Source organism: Anguilla anguilla, chromosome 16 (genome assembly GCF_013347855.1).
Source record: "Anguilla anguilla isolate fAngAng1 chromosome 16, fAngAng1.pri, whole genome shotgun sequence".
Taxonomy (NCBI): domain Eukaryota; kingdom Metazoa; phylum Chordata; class Actinopteri; order Anguilliformes; family Anguillidae; genus Anguilla; species Anguilla anguilla.
In genome coordinates, this window is record NC_049216.1 from 10,065,831 (window position 1) to 10,080,711 (window position 14,881).

Consider the following 14,881-nt stretch of genomic DNA (forward strand, 5'->3'; position numbering starts at 1 on the left):
TTTGAGAGAAATAGGGCAGAAAAATACGCATAAACATAAAATGATACATTTACTGAAACACATTTTTTTTGCTCAACGATGGTACGTCTGTGTGTATGCCACAAGAACGTGTATGCCTGTGTAAAAATGTATGCATGTGCGAGCATATGTGCTTAACTCTGTGTGCGCGTGTACACAGGTGGAATCACAGTTGGGGTCAGTCCTATTTTCAGTTCACTCCATTCACAAATTCAGTTTGAAAAATCCTCAGAATTGACCGCTGACCGTGTGTGCAGGTTCAGGTTCCGCAGGGGAAGTGCGGCTTAACGTAAACTCCACTTCCTGTGTTTGTGGCGAGCTTCCTGTTGGCCTGGCTGGCACCTGGCTCCAGAGCCCAGACAGTTGAGAGCTGGGGGGGCGGAGCCTTCTCCACACGCTCTCGTCCCGCGCCGAAATCCTCCCGCGCGTCACCCTCCTTTCAAACAAGGACAACCGCTCCGTCCGTATTCATGGAAAAGGTTTTATTCGTTGGAGCCGTGTGTATTAAACGCTAGAGATTGCTTTAGCTCGAGTGTACACTTCCACTGCCACACATACAGCTTTAAAAGAATCTTCCAGAAACTACAAATGTGGGGGTGGGGGGGGGGGGGAAACAAAAAAAAAAAAGAACAGGGGAACACGTACACAGAGGCTAACACCGTGAGCATGCACAGGGCTGACACCGGCAAGGGGAGGGGCTAACTACTTCCCACTGCCCAGGTCAAAGGTCATGGTATCTGCACTCCAGATAACCAGTCTGTTAATGACTCATCCCTTCATATTCCTACTGAGAATATAGATATTTTTCCATATATATATATATATAAAGTTTTTTTTAATAATTAAAATAAAATACACTTAAACTTGCATACATGCAAAACATACATTTAAAAAAAAAAAATTCTTTCAACCCTACGGTTTTTGTTACTCAGTGTCACTCCCCTCGACTGGGGTCGTTTGGGTTTGTTTCCCCGGAGAAGCTGGGGGCGGTCTGAAGCAGCTCGGAGGGCGGAGCTTATCAGACTGAGTTGGACCCTGCGGTGCCCAGGGCCTGATGGGAAACAGAGCCGCGTATCTGCGCTGAAGTGCCGTCTCTCCACCACGCGCCCCCCCCCCGAAACCTCACCTGCACTGTAACACTTAATATCAGCATAGCCCCCACCAGGACAGGGCCTTGACCTTTGACCCCAGGCCAATTGTACCCTTCGGGGCTCCTGTAAACTGGCACTTACAATAATTCATATTTAATATACAATTCTCCCCCCCCCCCCACAAAAAAAAATAAAATAAATAAAAACCAAGCAACACTTCAGTCTGGAGGCCAAATATCACATGATCATTTCCAAGACAGGCAGTGAAAAAAAAAAAAAAAAAATGATGCACAAACGTAAATCAACAAACGGTTAGGCAAAACCCTCAGTAGCAGTCTTTGACCTGCGACCTCTGACCTCTGTACATTTCTTCCATTTTGACAGTTTTCTTTTCCCATTTGTATTTTTACAGTATCTTCCTAAATCACATAAGGGCCAGTGGGAGAGGGCCGGGGTCAGATGGGCAGCTCGTTTGCAGTATGGGATGAGCACCGTGAGTGTGATAAGCAATGAGCTTTATCCATCCTTATGGGCAGGCTCAGCTCTCTGCCCCTGCCCCCCTCCATAATACAAGAGATACAAAACCACAGATTCTCTACAGCAACCAGATTGTCAGACCCTGCTTCTTCACCTTGGGAGGACCCGATTGGTAACGAGATTCAGGCGCCATATTAGTTCATGAACATTCGCGAAGCGGTGGGCCCAAGAATAGAACCTCCATGGCAACAAATTATTTTTTTTGGACGTGCCCCTTCGTGAATATGCATAAGATGGCTCAAGCTTCAACTTCTGCAGCAGAGAGATTTAGCCATTACAGTTAAGAACGGAGAGCTGCTGGTCCGGCTAGTCTCAAGCAGTCGTTCCCAAACTTAGTCCTGGGGGTCCACTGTGTATTGCTGGTGCTTTCGACCAATTAAGGTTGTAGCAAGCAAGTTTTACCATAATTACTTCCTTAAATTTTAAAACGTCGCACATTTGCCCAAATTCTATTTGTTCCATCATCAAACTCTTAATTTCTAAATAAAAAATAAAAAAAAGTGTTTCGATGACCAGCTGACCGTACTTTCAGCAATGAAGTCCCTGCCAGATTCTAATCACCTCAATTAAAAACGGAGCCTCTTCCAAAAGGAATAATTTGTCATAGACCACATCACAAAAGTTTGGAGCATTGCATGACCTGGCTGATTAGTCCTGTGATGTGAACACTTATTCTCTATTCATTTCTGACATACCGTGGCCTTAAGTAGTGAATCATTCTTCAACGGACATGCTAAGTGTCGAATGAAGACCAACTACAGCTTGTCACCGTTTGGAAGTTGTAATGACGGTTGGAACAAAAACCAGCACTGGAGCCCCAGGACGGAGCGGGAGAACCGCTGGTCTGAGCACCCCCCGAAATGAACCTGCCCACTGGAGGCTGCGTCCGGCGACCTTGGCCTGGCTGCGGTGCCGTCCCAGCATGCCGCGGGGAACGCCGTTAGCGAAAGAGGCGCCGCAAGGATCGGCCTCTCCTTCGCCAAATTTTCACCCCGCGCAATATGAGGCCGGAAGCCCCTCCCCCCCCCCCTCCCCCACAAACACAACAAGAACACCAAACCACTGGAGTGAAATCACATGTAGGGTACAATAATTTGCCATTAAAAAAAAAATTTCATAACAAAATAACCACAAAATAAAGTGTCAATGGGCAAAATAGCAGGTGCACTTTTATAAACGCATACAACGCAACTCCTACGTCACAACTCGAAAACATACTAGCATACATACTATTTATGTACATACAGTAATGACAAGGGGGCCTTCTACAGTCCCTAGCCATTGTAGGGGTGACAGACCCATAATCCTTAGCTGCTGGGATCACACACATATACATATATGTATATATATGGGCAGAAATTAGAAGTGTATACACATTTCTGTACATTTCCATAGCGATTTCAGTACATCCCATTGGGATGTCGTACAGTGGAGGCTTTGGTAAGTCCAGCAGTAACCACGTTGACCCAGAAAATAGACACACAATATTTAATAATTAGACAATTTCCCCTTACATTTTTTTAAATCATAGTTTTCCTAATATGGCCATGAAGATGGAAAATGTCTCGATGACCGTTCATGATTGTTAATGAAGCATCTCCACCAGGCAGCAGCACAGGAAGCAGGGGGCAGTCAGGTGACCCAGGCGTGACCAATCGCGTTGCTTGGTGGAGGTATGACCTTGTGGGCTAGCTCCGCCCTGCTCTGCCCTGGGGCTCAGAACCACTGGCAGCTGGTTTCTGGTTCATGTCCCTGTATCTCCCAGAACCACCACCGCAGCTGTCCATTTGATTCTCTCCATGCTTTGTTCATTTGGGCCTTTCAGAAGATGGGAACACCCTTACCCACAACCCCCGACACCCCCCCTCCCCATTTTACACATTTCCAAATAACGTGATTGATATGCACGTTTCTGTGGCCTCTTGACATCCTGCACATTCCAGCTGGGCCCGTGTGTTCACGTAGCGGTACGCTTGTTCTATGGTGGAGGTGGGCACTAAGCCTTGGCACCAAGAAGGGTGTGTGCGCGTGTTTGTGTGTGTGTGTCCGCGTGTGTGTGTGTGTGTGTCCGAACGCGTGACCGTGTTTGAGTCTGAGAGCAGCGAGACGCGGGGGCAGGTTTCGGGCGCTGGTTCGGGGGGGGTCGGGGGGGTCAGGGGTGGACTATACGCAGGCGGCCTCGGGGTATCCGCCCCCGCCGCCCCCGGCCCCGCCCCCCTCGGCCGTGTGCTGGACGGTGTGCTCCTGCAGGGCGCCCAGGTCGCCGAAGCGCTCGCCGCACCACACGCACTTGAACTGGGTCTCGCGGGCGTGCACGCTGCCGTGCTTGACCAGGTGCTCGCGCTGCTTGAAGCCCTTGTCGCAGCTGGCGCACTTGAAGGGCTTCTCGCCCGTGTGGACGCGGCGGTGCCGCTGGAAGTCCGACGAGTACTTGAAGCGCTTCTCGCAGTCGGGGCACTTGAGGGGCTTCTCGCGCGCCGGGTCGCACTGGTGCTGCACGAAGTCGGACGACGTCGGGAAGCGCCGGTCGCACAGCGAGCACTTGAGCGGCTTCTCGCCGCCGCCTCCGCCCCCGCCGCCGCCGCCCCCGCCGCCGCAGTGCGAGCCGCGGTGCCGCTGCAGCGTGGACGCCTTCTTGTAGCCCTTGCCGCACGCCTCGCACTTGTGCGGCCTCTCGGCGGCCGCCGCCGCCGCCTCGGCCGCCTCGCCGCACTTGTGCCGCAGCAGCTCGCCGGACTGGCCGAAGGTCTTCTGGCACGAGGCGCACTTGAAGAGGCTCTCCACGCCGTGGACGTGCTGGTGGTAGAGCAGGTGCGACGGCTGCAGGAAGCCCTTGTCGCAGAGCGCGCACTTGTAGGGCCGCTCGGCGGCGCCCTTGTGCGTCCGGCGGTGGCGCACCAGCGCGTACGGCTGCTTGAAGCTCATCTGGCACTCCTCGCAGCGGAAGGGCCGCTCCTCCGAGTGCGTGCGCTCGTGCTGCCGCAGGTCCGACGGGCGGCGGAAGCCCTTGCCGCAGGTGGCGCAGCGGAAGGGCCGCTCGGCCTGCGGCTGGCACTGGTGGTGGAGCAGCTCCGACGACTCCTTGAAGTGGAGCTCGCACAGGTTGCACTTGAACAGGTGCTCGCCGGCGTGCGCGTACATGTGGCGCACCAGGTGCGAGCGGTGCTTGAAGCCCTTGTCGCAGGCGGCGCACTTGTAGGGCCGCTCGTCGCTGTGCGTGCGCCGGTGGTGCGCCAGGTGCGAGGACTGGCTGAAGCTCTTGTCGCACGAGTCGCACTTGTAGGGGCGCTCGCCCGTGTGCACGCGCTCGTGCCGCGACAGCTCCGACAGGTGGCGGAAGCCCTTCTGGCACACCGAGCACTTGTAGGGCCGCTCGGCCGGCTGGGGCGCCTCGAAGCCCGCGGGGGCCGGCGAGCCCAGCGCCGCCGCCGCCCCCTCGGCCGAGGAGGACGGCTGCTGCGGGTTGGAGCCCGAGGAGGTGGGCGTGGTGTTGCCGGAGGAGCCGGGCCGGTAGGTCTTCTCGCAGATGGAGCACTTCATGGGGTTGCCGCTGCTGTGGGCGTTGTGGTGCTGGGCCAGCGAGGTGAGCAGCGAGAAGCCCATCTTGCAGACGCCGCAGACGAAGGGCTTCTGCTCCACCTGGGCGCACTGGTGCTCCAGCAGGTCGGTGGCCTGGTGGAACACCTTCAGGCACTGGGTGCACTGGAAGGAGCGGTCCTGGCTCACCACGCACTGGTGCTCGTGCGGGTTGGCCAGGTGCGAGATGTCGTGGCCGCAGGCCCCGCACTTGTGGCCGCTGTCGCCCCCTACCTGCAGGGAGGGCTGCTGCTGCTGCTGCTGCTGCTGGTGCTGCTGCTGGAGGCCCGGGTCCTGCTGGAGCACGATGCCGTACACGGCGCAGCCCAGCGCGTTCTCAACCCCCTGAGGGATGGTGTGCACCGCCGCGGGCGGGGCCACCGCGTGCTGCTGCCACGCCTCCGTCATCCTGCCGCGGACGTGGGGATTCGGCTTCCGGCGTGCGAGTTGGGGTGTGGCTCATCGAGCGAAGGGGGAGGGGGGGAGGCGGCGACGGGCGGACTCGGTGGCAAGGAGAGTGAGGGGGCGTGGCTTGGAATACTCGTCAATCTTCCGTTTCCAGCGGCGACTACTCAGTCCGGATAATTAAAGGGACGGTGAAGACCGAGCTGACATTAGACTGGAGACTCTCTGCTGGCAGTGACCATCCATGGCGTGAATCCTCCCCGCACACAGAAGCCCTGCAAGAATAACAGAGATTCATTATTACACCGTTCCCCCTTCACCAACACCACGACAATGATGCGATTTCACATCCCTTAACGTGGCTAAAGCACAGTTTTGGAGAATCAAGCCAAACCAAGCTAACCAAAACCGCAGGAGAGGAACTTCACAGGGACACTGTGGCACTCATTCAGATGCCAGTGGACAGTACGAAATCCACTGTTTTAGATAAATAAATACTTCCGAGGCTGCCTTGAAACTCATTGCATGAATCTATCCCGTCAGGTTTAAGTATGAAAAGGAAACTAATCAGATAAGGTGAACTGCTGCAAATAGCCTATAGCCAAGCTTTAGCGGGAAAAAATCCAAGCACACACCTGTCAACGCTGAAATGTTAGGAGCAAGGACGCATTTGCCCTCAAAACCATGAAAACGCAGTTCTGTGGGCCTACAGTTAAGTCATAAGAGATGGCTGCTACAGTGCTGCTAGCGCAGCTAGCCTACATCTGCCTGCATAATTAGCCAAGCCTTCAGGTCGACCCCCGATGGCTCGCGTCCCCGGGGGAAATCAGCGTCCGTGTGGCGGGGTGGGGGTTCCAGGGCAGAGCCCAGGACCACACAAAACCCCTGTGAGTGGGAGTGCTGCTCCAGGACCCGTTTCCTCCCCGGTCAAAGCCTAACCTGAAACACTATGAGCCAACAGGCAAGACTGATCTCAGGTGCTTCATGAATACTGGCCCTGGACTTGGATCAGATGCTGCCACTGTGCTGTAAATAACCTGGATCTCTACAGTAAATATTCAGCTTTTTTTTTTTTTAAACTGAATAACGTAAGCTATTCAAGTCCACCGTGATAAGCCCAGGTTTAACAGCAAAATAAAATGAGAAATAATTCCGCCTGGCTTTGGCTCCACCACTGCAGGGCATGAACTCGGGATGCAAGCAGAGAGCAGCGGAACGACACAAAAAGTTAGACGTTAGCCCACGGCAGCGTTCGAGCGCCTCTGACGTTAACTCTGCAATTAAATCTTTTCTTTGGGGGGCGGCGGGGCGGCAGCAGTACATCGTGACACAATGCATTTGAGCACTCGATGCACCCAGCACACAAAGCCAAATCTTGAGAGAGTCAGATCAAATACCCTTATGACCTAAAGTCTCTCTTTCAGCAGAGACCAATGTTTCTGGTGTATCTCCCGAGAGGGTCAGTAAAAAGGATTCCCCCCCTTTCAAATGTACTGCAAGTAAAGTCCAATTAAAGGCTTGTGAAAAAGAATACCACAAAGGGCACTTAACAACAATCATTTTATTGGCGATTTCAACCCCTTGCCCTGACCACAATGAAAGGGTTGCATCAGTCGCCCTGTTCCTTTTGGCCGACCGGAGGAAGTGAAATATCTCGGTTTCATTTTGATCGAGTTCCCCAGATAAGCCCCTGGTGGATTCCAGGCTTCAAAGGGAAGAGAGAGCGGGGCAAACGTCTCACCAAACGGCACCAAGGCGGCCAGAGCGAACAGAAACTCAGGAAACCGCCACGCACAGGGCACCGCTGCACGCAACAACGAGGGTCGGAACCGCTCCTGTTCAAAGCTACATCTTTCTGTAGCCTCCTCCTACAGCACCTGATCATATAGACTGTAATATTTCAACAAAGAGATATCTCTAGCTATTCAGTACTCCATACCTTTCCCCTTTAGCCTTACATTGTACAAGCACAGTAGTGGAAAAGCCAGCTATGACACCAGAAGGATGAGATGACCTGGGGCATCACTACAAATCCATACAAAGAAGGGCAATGTAGAATCAGCTCTCCAGAGTGAAAAGCATATAATAAGCCCATCTGGTATGAAAATATGTACTCATAAGAACAACCCAAAACTAAACAAATCGGTATAGAAAAACATGCAATGAAAGTGCATTCAAATAAGTTATGTGGAGCATTGCAAAAAAGAAACAAACACTTGAAATATCTTTTTTAAATTCCAGTTTCAAATCCGTTTCCTTAGTAAAAGGCTATGGGGTGATGCCTCCCATATTTTCATATTTTTTAAATAGGTAACATTCTATGTAACGTAGCACACTGGCTGGACGACATTTGAGCCAAGTCGACTTTCTGAAAGGGTCGCCGAATCTCTTGAATATTGGGAGATGCCTTAAAAGCTGGACACAAATACAGCTAGAGCTGAATAGCTACATTTTGGCTAGTTTCCGGTGGCCTAAAATGGCTTACGCACCGGCTAGCCAAACGCTGGTTAGGAAAGCATAAACAAGGAAAGAAATAAGTTACAGGTCTATTACAGAAATAGTATCTACAAAATGACGATATATATACAGCCAATTTAAGAAAAAATATTTCAACTGGGTCGCGAAATAATAAAACAACAATAGCTATGTAGCTAGCCATTTTATCGGTTAGCCACGATTAGCCACCCTTATTGTGTGTGTGGGCAGGGGGCAAATTCTATCTTAGGGAAACAAACCACGCAGCATTTCAAATACAGGTTTAATTTATTATGAATCAGTGCAAAAATATTTCAAAGACCTGCAAACAGATCAATGCATTCTACGACATTAGCTTGCTGGCTGGTAAGCAGCTGGACACTAGCTACAGATTGCTACACAATTGCATCCTACAGTAAAATATCATCCTACACGTCACATATTCTTGCTAGTGAGCATTAGCCAGGTAATCACTGCAGATAGACGCTGCACAAATAGTCAAATAAATGCCTCCTTTATCGGAGATGCAGTATATAATACTCACCTTGTGCGCCTGCCGCAACCAATCAACCTTGTTTTCAGTGATAAATTATATCGCACTCCTGTGCTACTGCGGGCAGGATGGAGGGCCCCGGCGGTCTCCTGCTCTACGGACTGCGGCCAGCTTAGGCCGCTTTCTGCGCTGCTCTCTCTTCCAGCTGGTGAGCTGTAGTGGTCTGGAAAGGGCAGCTTTGTTTGCTGCGCGAAATGGATAGACAGTCGTTTTTCAATGTCCAGTGGACGATGGATCCATACGACACTTTCGGTTTAACCTGGAATCCTATGACTATCACCCTGCTTTTTTCCAGGTGCAGGGTCTTCACTTCACTTCATTACAAGTATTCACAGCTCAAACAGAGCAAAGAAACACAGGAACCTGAATAGGAAATAACTACGGTCCACAGAAACACACACCGGAAACGTGCACACATTACACCCCCGAGGGTCACGGTGCAGTTTACCAACTGTCATTACACCTTGCACAACTTAGTTTCATTTTAGCCCCTCTTGTAACATATGTGGATTCCGTCCAAAAATACGCGAGAATACTTCTTTTTTTATTTTATTTGGGATCAAGCAATTTTTTTTTTAAAGTACTGTAATAGCCTGTCTTGATAAGTGCTTAAACTACCATGTTTATAAGATCCTATATATTAAACAGCACAAAGTGGACTGTATATGTCACAATGTTTTTTCATATCCTTCTTATGATTAAGATTCATACAAACTATTGGGTCATTCAAGGTAAATGTCTCCTCTACAGGACTGCAAAGCCGGTATTGTGAGGAAGTTCTGGACATAACCTATTGTTTAATTGCAAACGCTGTATACATTGCACGCCACAGTGTTACTCGTTGGATGTTCCAATCTTACTCATTGGATGTTACAAGGATGTAATCCCTCAATATAAATTATACTATTATATAGGGCTATGCAAAGTACAGTTCAGGTACAGTGTAGAACTGCGGCCGCATTTCTCTTATCAAGGCTAACAACAAAACGTCAAAACTACAGTGGATAATTCCTCGCTATTACACAATTAACAACAATTCACTACTACCGCGAGGTTTTATGATGGAGCTAAAAAAAAAAAGCATAAACCTACCAAGCGCTCGCCAATCCACGTGACAGAGTGGAACTATTTCGCGCTGGTGTATGTTTGTCAGGGGAAGTATTTCCAGAACGTTTCTGTCGGAAATAGCAAACGGTAGCTCTTGATTTTCACAGAAGTTATTTTCATGGCTTTATGATCGAGTAATTCGTTGTGGCATGTTAGTCAGCTACAGCAGCAGCTCCGAAGAAGACGAGGAAAACGAAGGCAGGGATAAAAGGAAGCATAAACGTTGTAAAAACGATGACTCCCCACCGACTAGCAAAAAGCTCAGATGTGTCACAGCAACACAGTAAGGCAACTATGCTCCATATAACTACGAGTGTAGTTTCGATTGCTTAGTACTTATATATGTAATTTCCCACCATTTTGTCATGCTGTCAGACTGTCTAGTCGTAATGTAGCTAGATTGCATTAAATGTAAACAATCATGTTCTAGCACGGCTTTAGAAACAACGCTGTTCCTGGAAGGGATTGCGTATGCATATTCCTTTCCTCTCGATGTCTGAGGTGTTCAGCGCATCGACTGTTAGAAAATAGATTCAGGGCAAATCACACAAGTTATGCAGCAGCTCGTCGCAAAAAGCCATGCAATGTTTTGGCATCACCCGGATGAGGGCTACTGCCCTCTTCTGGTTAAATGGTGTTAAAGCTGTTCCCTCGATGTTTTGAGCTGTAAATGCAGGTGGTTCAGAAAGTAAGTTAGTGGTGTTCGGGTGTAATGAAATTGGGATAAGACAATCGTAATCTCACCTTACTCTACAGTGACCTTGGAATTAAGTATCGGCCAAGCGCTGCTGGCGTTCTATTTACGTTAACAAAATACTTTATGATTGTGGGAGCTCCTGTCTAGTTTAAATGGAAATGCTGACAACCGTAGAGTTTTATGGTGATCTCATAACTGTCCAGTCCTTTCTTTTTCGCCGGTGGTGTTAATTTCCCTTGCTTTCTCCCCACAGGGATGGCTGCACCCAAATGGCCGCGTTCCACCCTACCCAGGCAAAGCCCCGCCTGCCGTTGCCAGGTTGCGTACTCGAAATGTTCAGCGAACCCGAGGATCCGTCGACTGAGGACAGTTCGCTACATGGCGGGAGAGTGCGATCTTTCCAACACGAGAGGGGCAACTGGGCTACATATGTGTACCTTCCGTGTAAGTCCACCTGCAATATTAATAAATATGTACCTGTCTCGTAAAATGCCTGCGTACGCGTACCTGCTTCGCAAGTAAACGTAGCGGATGTAGCTCGACTAGTTCGCTAGCGAAGCACATTAAAGGTGCGGTGCAGGTTACCGTGACAACACTCTTTGGCGACTCTACCTTCAAATTCAAATCTCTTTAACTCGTTAAGTACGTTTACCTGTGGCATACATAAACCTTCTTATCAAGAGTAATTGGCTGTGTGATCGACCTGGGATGCCCAAGAAAGACTTGCATCTGCCCCTTGCCCTGCAGACGCTCCTGATGAGGGGTTCCTGGACCTGGTGGGGGAGATGATGCAGGTGGTGTCGGCCCGTGGCCTCTCTCTGACCTGGGCGGAGGAGTTCCACGTCAGCCTGTCTCAGACGGTGGTCCTGCGGCACCATTGGATCCAGCCCTTCGTGCTGTCCCTTCGTAAGGGGCTGGCCTCCTACCCACGGTGAGGGCCACCTGATTTTGGGAGAGAGGAGCTGGTATCAGTGTGTCTGTGATACTGGGAGAGAGGAGCTGCTATCAGTGTGTCTGTGATACTGGGGGAGAGGAGCTGGTATCAGTGTGTCTGTGATACTGGGAGAGAGGAGCTGGTATCAGTGTGTCTGTGTTACTGGGAGAGAGGAGCTGGTATCAGTGTGTCTGTAGTACTGGGAGAGGGGAGCAGGTATCAGTGTGTCTGTAGTACTGGGAGAGGAGCTGGTGTCAGTGTGTCTGTGATACTGGGAGAGAGAAGCTGGTATCAGTGTGTCTGTGATACTGGGAGAGAGAAGCTGGTATCAGTGTGTCTGTAGTACTGGGAGAGGGGAGCTGGTATCAGTGTGTCTGTAGTACTGGGAGAGGAGCTGGTGTCAGTGTGTCTGTGATACTGGGGGAGAGGAGCTGGTATCAGTGTGTCTGTGATACTGGGAGAGAGGAGTTGATTTCAGTGTGTCTGTGATACTGGGAGAGAGGAGTTGATCTCAGTGTGTGTCTTTTCTATTTTTTTTTAGGATGGTGTGTTTGGCTGAAAAGATGAATGTATACACCAATGAGCAGAAGACCAGGTAGCGTTCACTTCCTTGTGTTCACACTACAGAACTCCCATAAACTGCACAACCCACTTTCAAGTGCAGGCGGTTAACCGCATTCACTCATTTTTGATGCCCTGTGGTTCTGATGTGCAGTGCATGATGGGACTGGGCCGGCATAACTGTGTACTTCCTGCTGCAGGACCTTTCTGGGTGTGGAAGTCACCACTGGGCACGCTCAGCTGTTGGAGGTCGTGAGGGCCGTGGACCAGACCATGGAGGAGTTCAGTCTGAGCACCTTCTACAAGGTCAGAACCGCTCACAGGTTCACCGTAGATAATACCAAGCTGTTAAGACTGCAAGTGAATGAAATGCATTATGAGAGGGCAGGAACACTTGACACAGTGTTAACTGTACTCATTCATATTGCTATGAAACTGAGGGAACTTAAGTTAAAAAGAAAATATTAACAATGCCTGATGTTTAGATTTTTCTGCTATGAAAATGAATGAAGAGAAAGTGAAAAGCTGTAATACCGGTGTGTAGGCCCTTTGCGTGACAGGAGACCCTGACTTATGCCGGCCCCCCTTTCCCCTCCCCCCGCAGAACCCCTCCTTCCACGTCAGCCTGGCCTGGTCCGTGGGCGACTGCGCAGACCAGCTGCGCAGCCAATGTCTGCAGGAGCTGCAGGTATGACCTCTGACCCACGCACCTGACGCGCTGGCTTTTCTCCCCGTCCCGTCTGGTCTCCTTTCATCTCTCTCCCACTGTCTGTCTGTTCCCTGCAGCTTCTCTCCTTCGTTATGTCTGTCCATTTGTCCAACCCTGGTTGTCTAGCGGAGTCCTCTCTCTCCTTCCCTCCCTCCCTCCCTCCCATCAAGCTTGTGCCATAGCGTTGATGTAGCCAGCGAGTTGCTTAACTCTGAAGATCAACCACGTTTCGCTCTGCTCAGCTTCACCTGAGCTATTTTATCTCAACGTATATCAATAACTCGTTTGCTCTCTCCCACTTCCTGTTTCTCTAGGCCACTCTGGACTCCCACGAGGAGGGGTCCTTCCTGCTGAGACTGGCCTGTGAGGAGCTCCGCTGCAAATCCGGGAACAAAGTCTTCACCTTCCCCCTGCACTGACCTCTGCCCTCTGCTCTTTGACCCCTGACCGCAACGAGCGAGGCTCCGTCAGTCTCCCAGTGAGGGGGGGGGCTCTCCAGATCAGCTATTCGCAGATGCAAACCCGCCCTCGCGTTCTGTCACAGAGAGAGAAGAGATTCTATTGGTCCGTAACGCTTGTCAGTCACCGACGGCATGTGGTAGCCACGCCCATTTCAGGATTCACAAAGCCAGGGGAAAAAAGGTTGTGTGCGCTTGCCTTATAGTGGACATATTACATTGTTCAGGCCAGTCCCCAGCACTTTTTCCCACTAGCACATTTGCACACATTTTAGATTTGTTTGCAAAGAAATAAACTATTTTAAACTTTTCTACATTAAATTGCTTGTTGTGTCTGAAACTTCTATCCTAGTTCTAGGTGAAGAGGTGGTTTTTTGTGATCCCAGGTAAATTCATTTGAATAGAAACACAGCTGGTGGAAATGTATTAATTTATTAAATGGCATTAGTCTTAATGCGAACAGGCAGTTCATTACAGCACAATGATTATGGGTAAAATTAGATTTCGCAACAGAAGAACACAGTATGTTATTAAAAATTAAGTTTGGTTAACTTATACTTTCAAAAAGTAATGAAAATTGCTGACACTAAATCCCTAAAAACATAAAATATTTATGCAGTTATAACAACTGAAGTTGTTACTTGTAAATCATAAATGGAAAAACATTTTTAAATAATTGTAGTATAAACACCCCGGGCACACAAAATGTGTATGATTTAAGGATTGTGTGGGTTGTGGCAGTGTCAGTGTCAGCAAGGAACAAAATAAATTGTGATGCACTTTTAACAAACCTCCGATTTATTGCACATAAGAAGCTTGAGGTTGTAAATAAGCGAGAGCATTTTCTTGCTAACGTTTTAATTTGCAAACACTCCACAAACAATATGGTTTCACAACAGTAGCTTTGTTTCATTGCACCGATTCACGTTTTTTTAAAACGTTGATTACGTTCCACGCCGGACTGAGCTGGATTTGGTTTCACACCTGAGGCTGATTACCAGGTACGGGGGAGTGAAAACAGCCAAGGCACAGAGGAGGGGTAACCATGGAAACAGAATGATTTACCCACAATTCCCCCACTGCCAAGAGGAGTTGGTCGAAATGGTGGAAAACAGGACACAACCAGGGGGAAAAACTAACCGAACGATGACGAAACGTGGATAAGGAGCTGGGGAGGCTGTGGTACGGACACCGGAAGAGTTGTGGCAGCTTGGGTACAGATATACAGGAAATATGTAACCACTGGTCCGGAGGTTGCTATGCAACACAGTACAGCATGTTCCACACGTCCACCATGAGAGGGCAGACCCGAGTTTGCAGGAATAAGATACCACGGTAGAATCTCAGGGTTGATGTTGGTGCTTTATTTTTGGCAGAAGGTGTCAGACCCAATTGGAAGTCTGTCTGTGTTCATCAGGCGCTCCGATTGGTTCGTCAGGGCAAGTGGTTAAGAGGGTGACCCGCGGTTCCGCAATGGAGCTGGTGTCAGCACTGGAGGCTGCTGGGAGTTTGTGGTTGATTTGGAGGATCCTATTTGTACGCAGCAGAGACTCAGGGCACCCGGCCTCTAAAGAGGTATTTATTTGCGCGATAAAAATAAACAAGGCAGACTGAAGCTGCACGAACCCCAACGTGGGTGGAGCTGTCACATGCTATCACGGACTCTGAACCACTCATTTTATTTGAGGGACGTGAGGTCACTTGTCTGCTTCATTTGAGTCGGTGATTGACAGCGTATGCTGCTCCTTCATAACAGAAGA

General features: G+C 49.8%; 2 protein-coding genes across 2 annotated transcripts; one reads left to right on the forward strand and one right to left on the reverse strand.

Moving 5' to 3' along the window:
* Nucleotides 1-485: 485 nt before the first annotated feature.
* znf319b (zinc finger protein 319b) lies at nt 486-9,362 on the reverse strand. The gene is made up of 2 exons (XM_035395345.1): nt 8,647-9,362; nt 486-5,902 (listed from the first exon to the last, which is right to left on the reverse strand). Exon 2 carries the CDS (start codon nt 5,628-5,630, stop codon nt 3,810-3,812), a length of 1,821 nt encoding a protein of 606 aa, XP_035251236.1. The 5' UTR covers nt 5,631-5,902; nt 8,647-9,362; the 3' UTR covers nt 486-3,809.
* Nucleotides 9,363-9,789: 427 nt separating this feature from the next.
* Nucleotides 9,790-13,472, forward strand: usb1 (U6 snRNA biogenesis 1). Its single transcript, XM_035395354.1, has 7 exons — nt 9,790-10,045; nt 10,713-10,903; nt 11,207-11,390; nt 11,935-11,988; nt 12,155-12,260; nt 12,559-12,642; nt 12,978-13,472. The coding sequence occupies exons 1-7, from the start codon at nt 9,912-9,914 to the stop codon at nt 13,080-13,082; spliced, it is 858 nt and encodes a 285-aa protein (XP_035251245.1). The 5' UTR covers nt 9,790-9,911; the 3' UTR covers nt 13,083-13,472.
* The last annotated feature ends 1,409 nt before the right edge of the window (nt 13,473-14,881 follow it).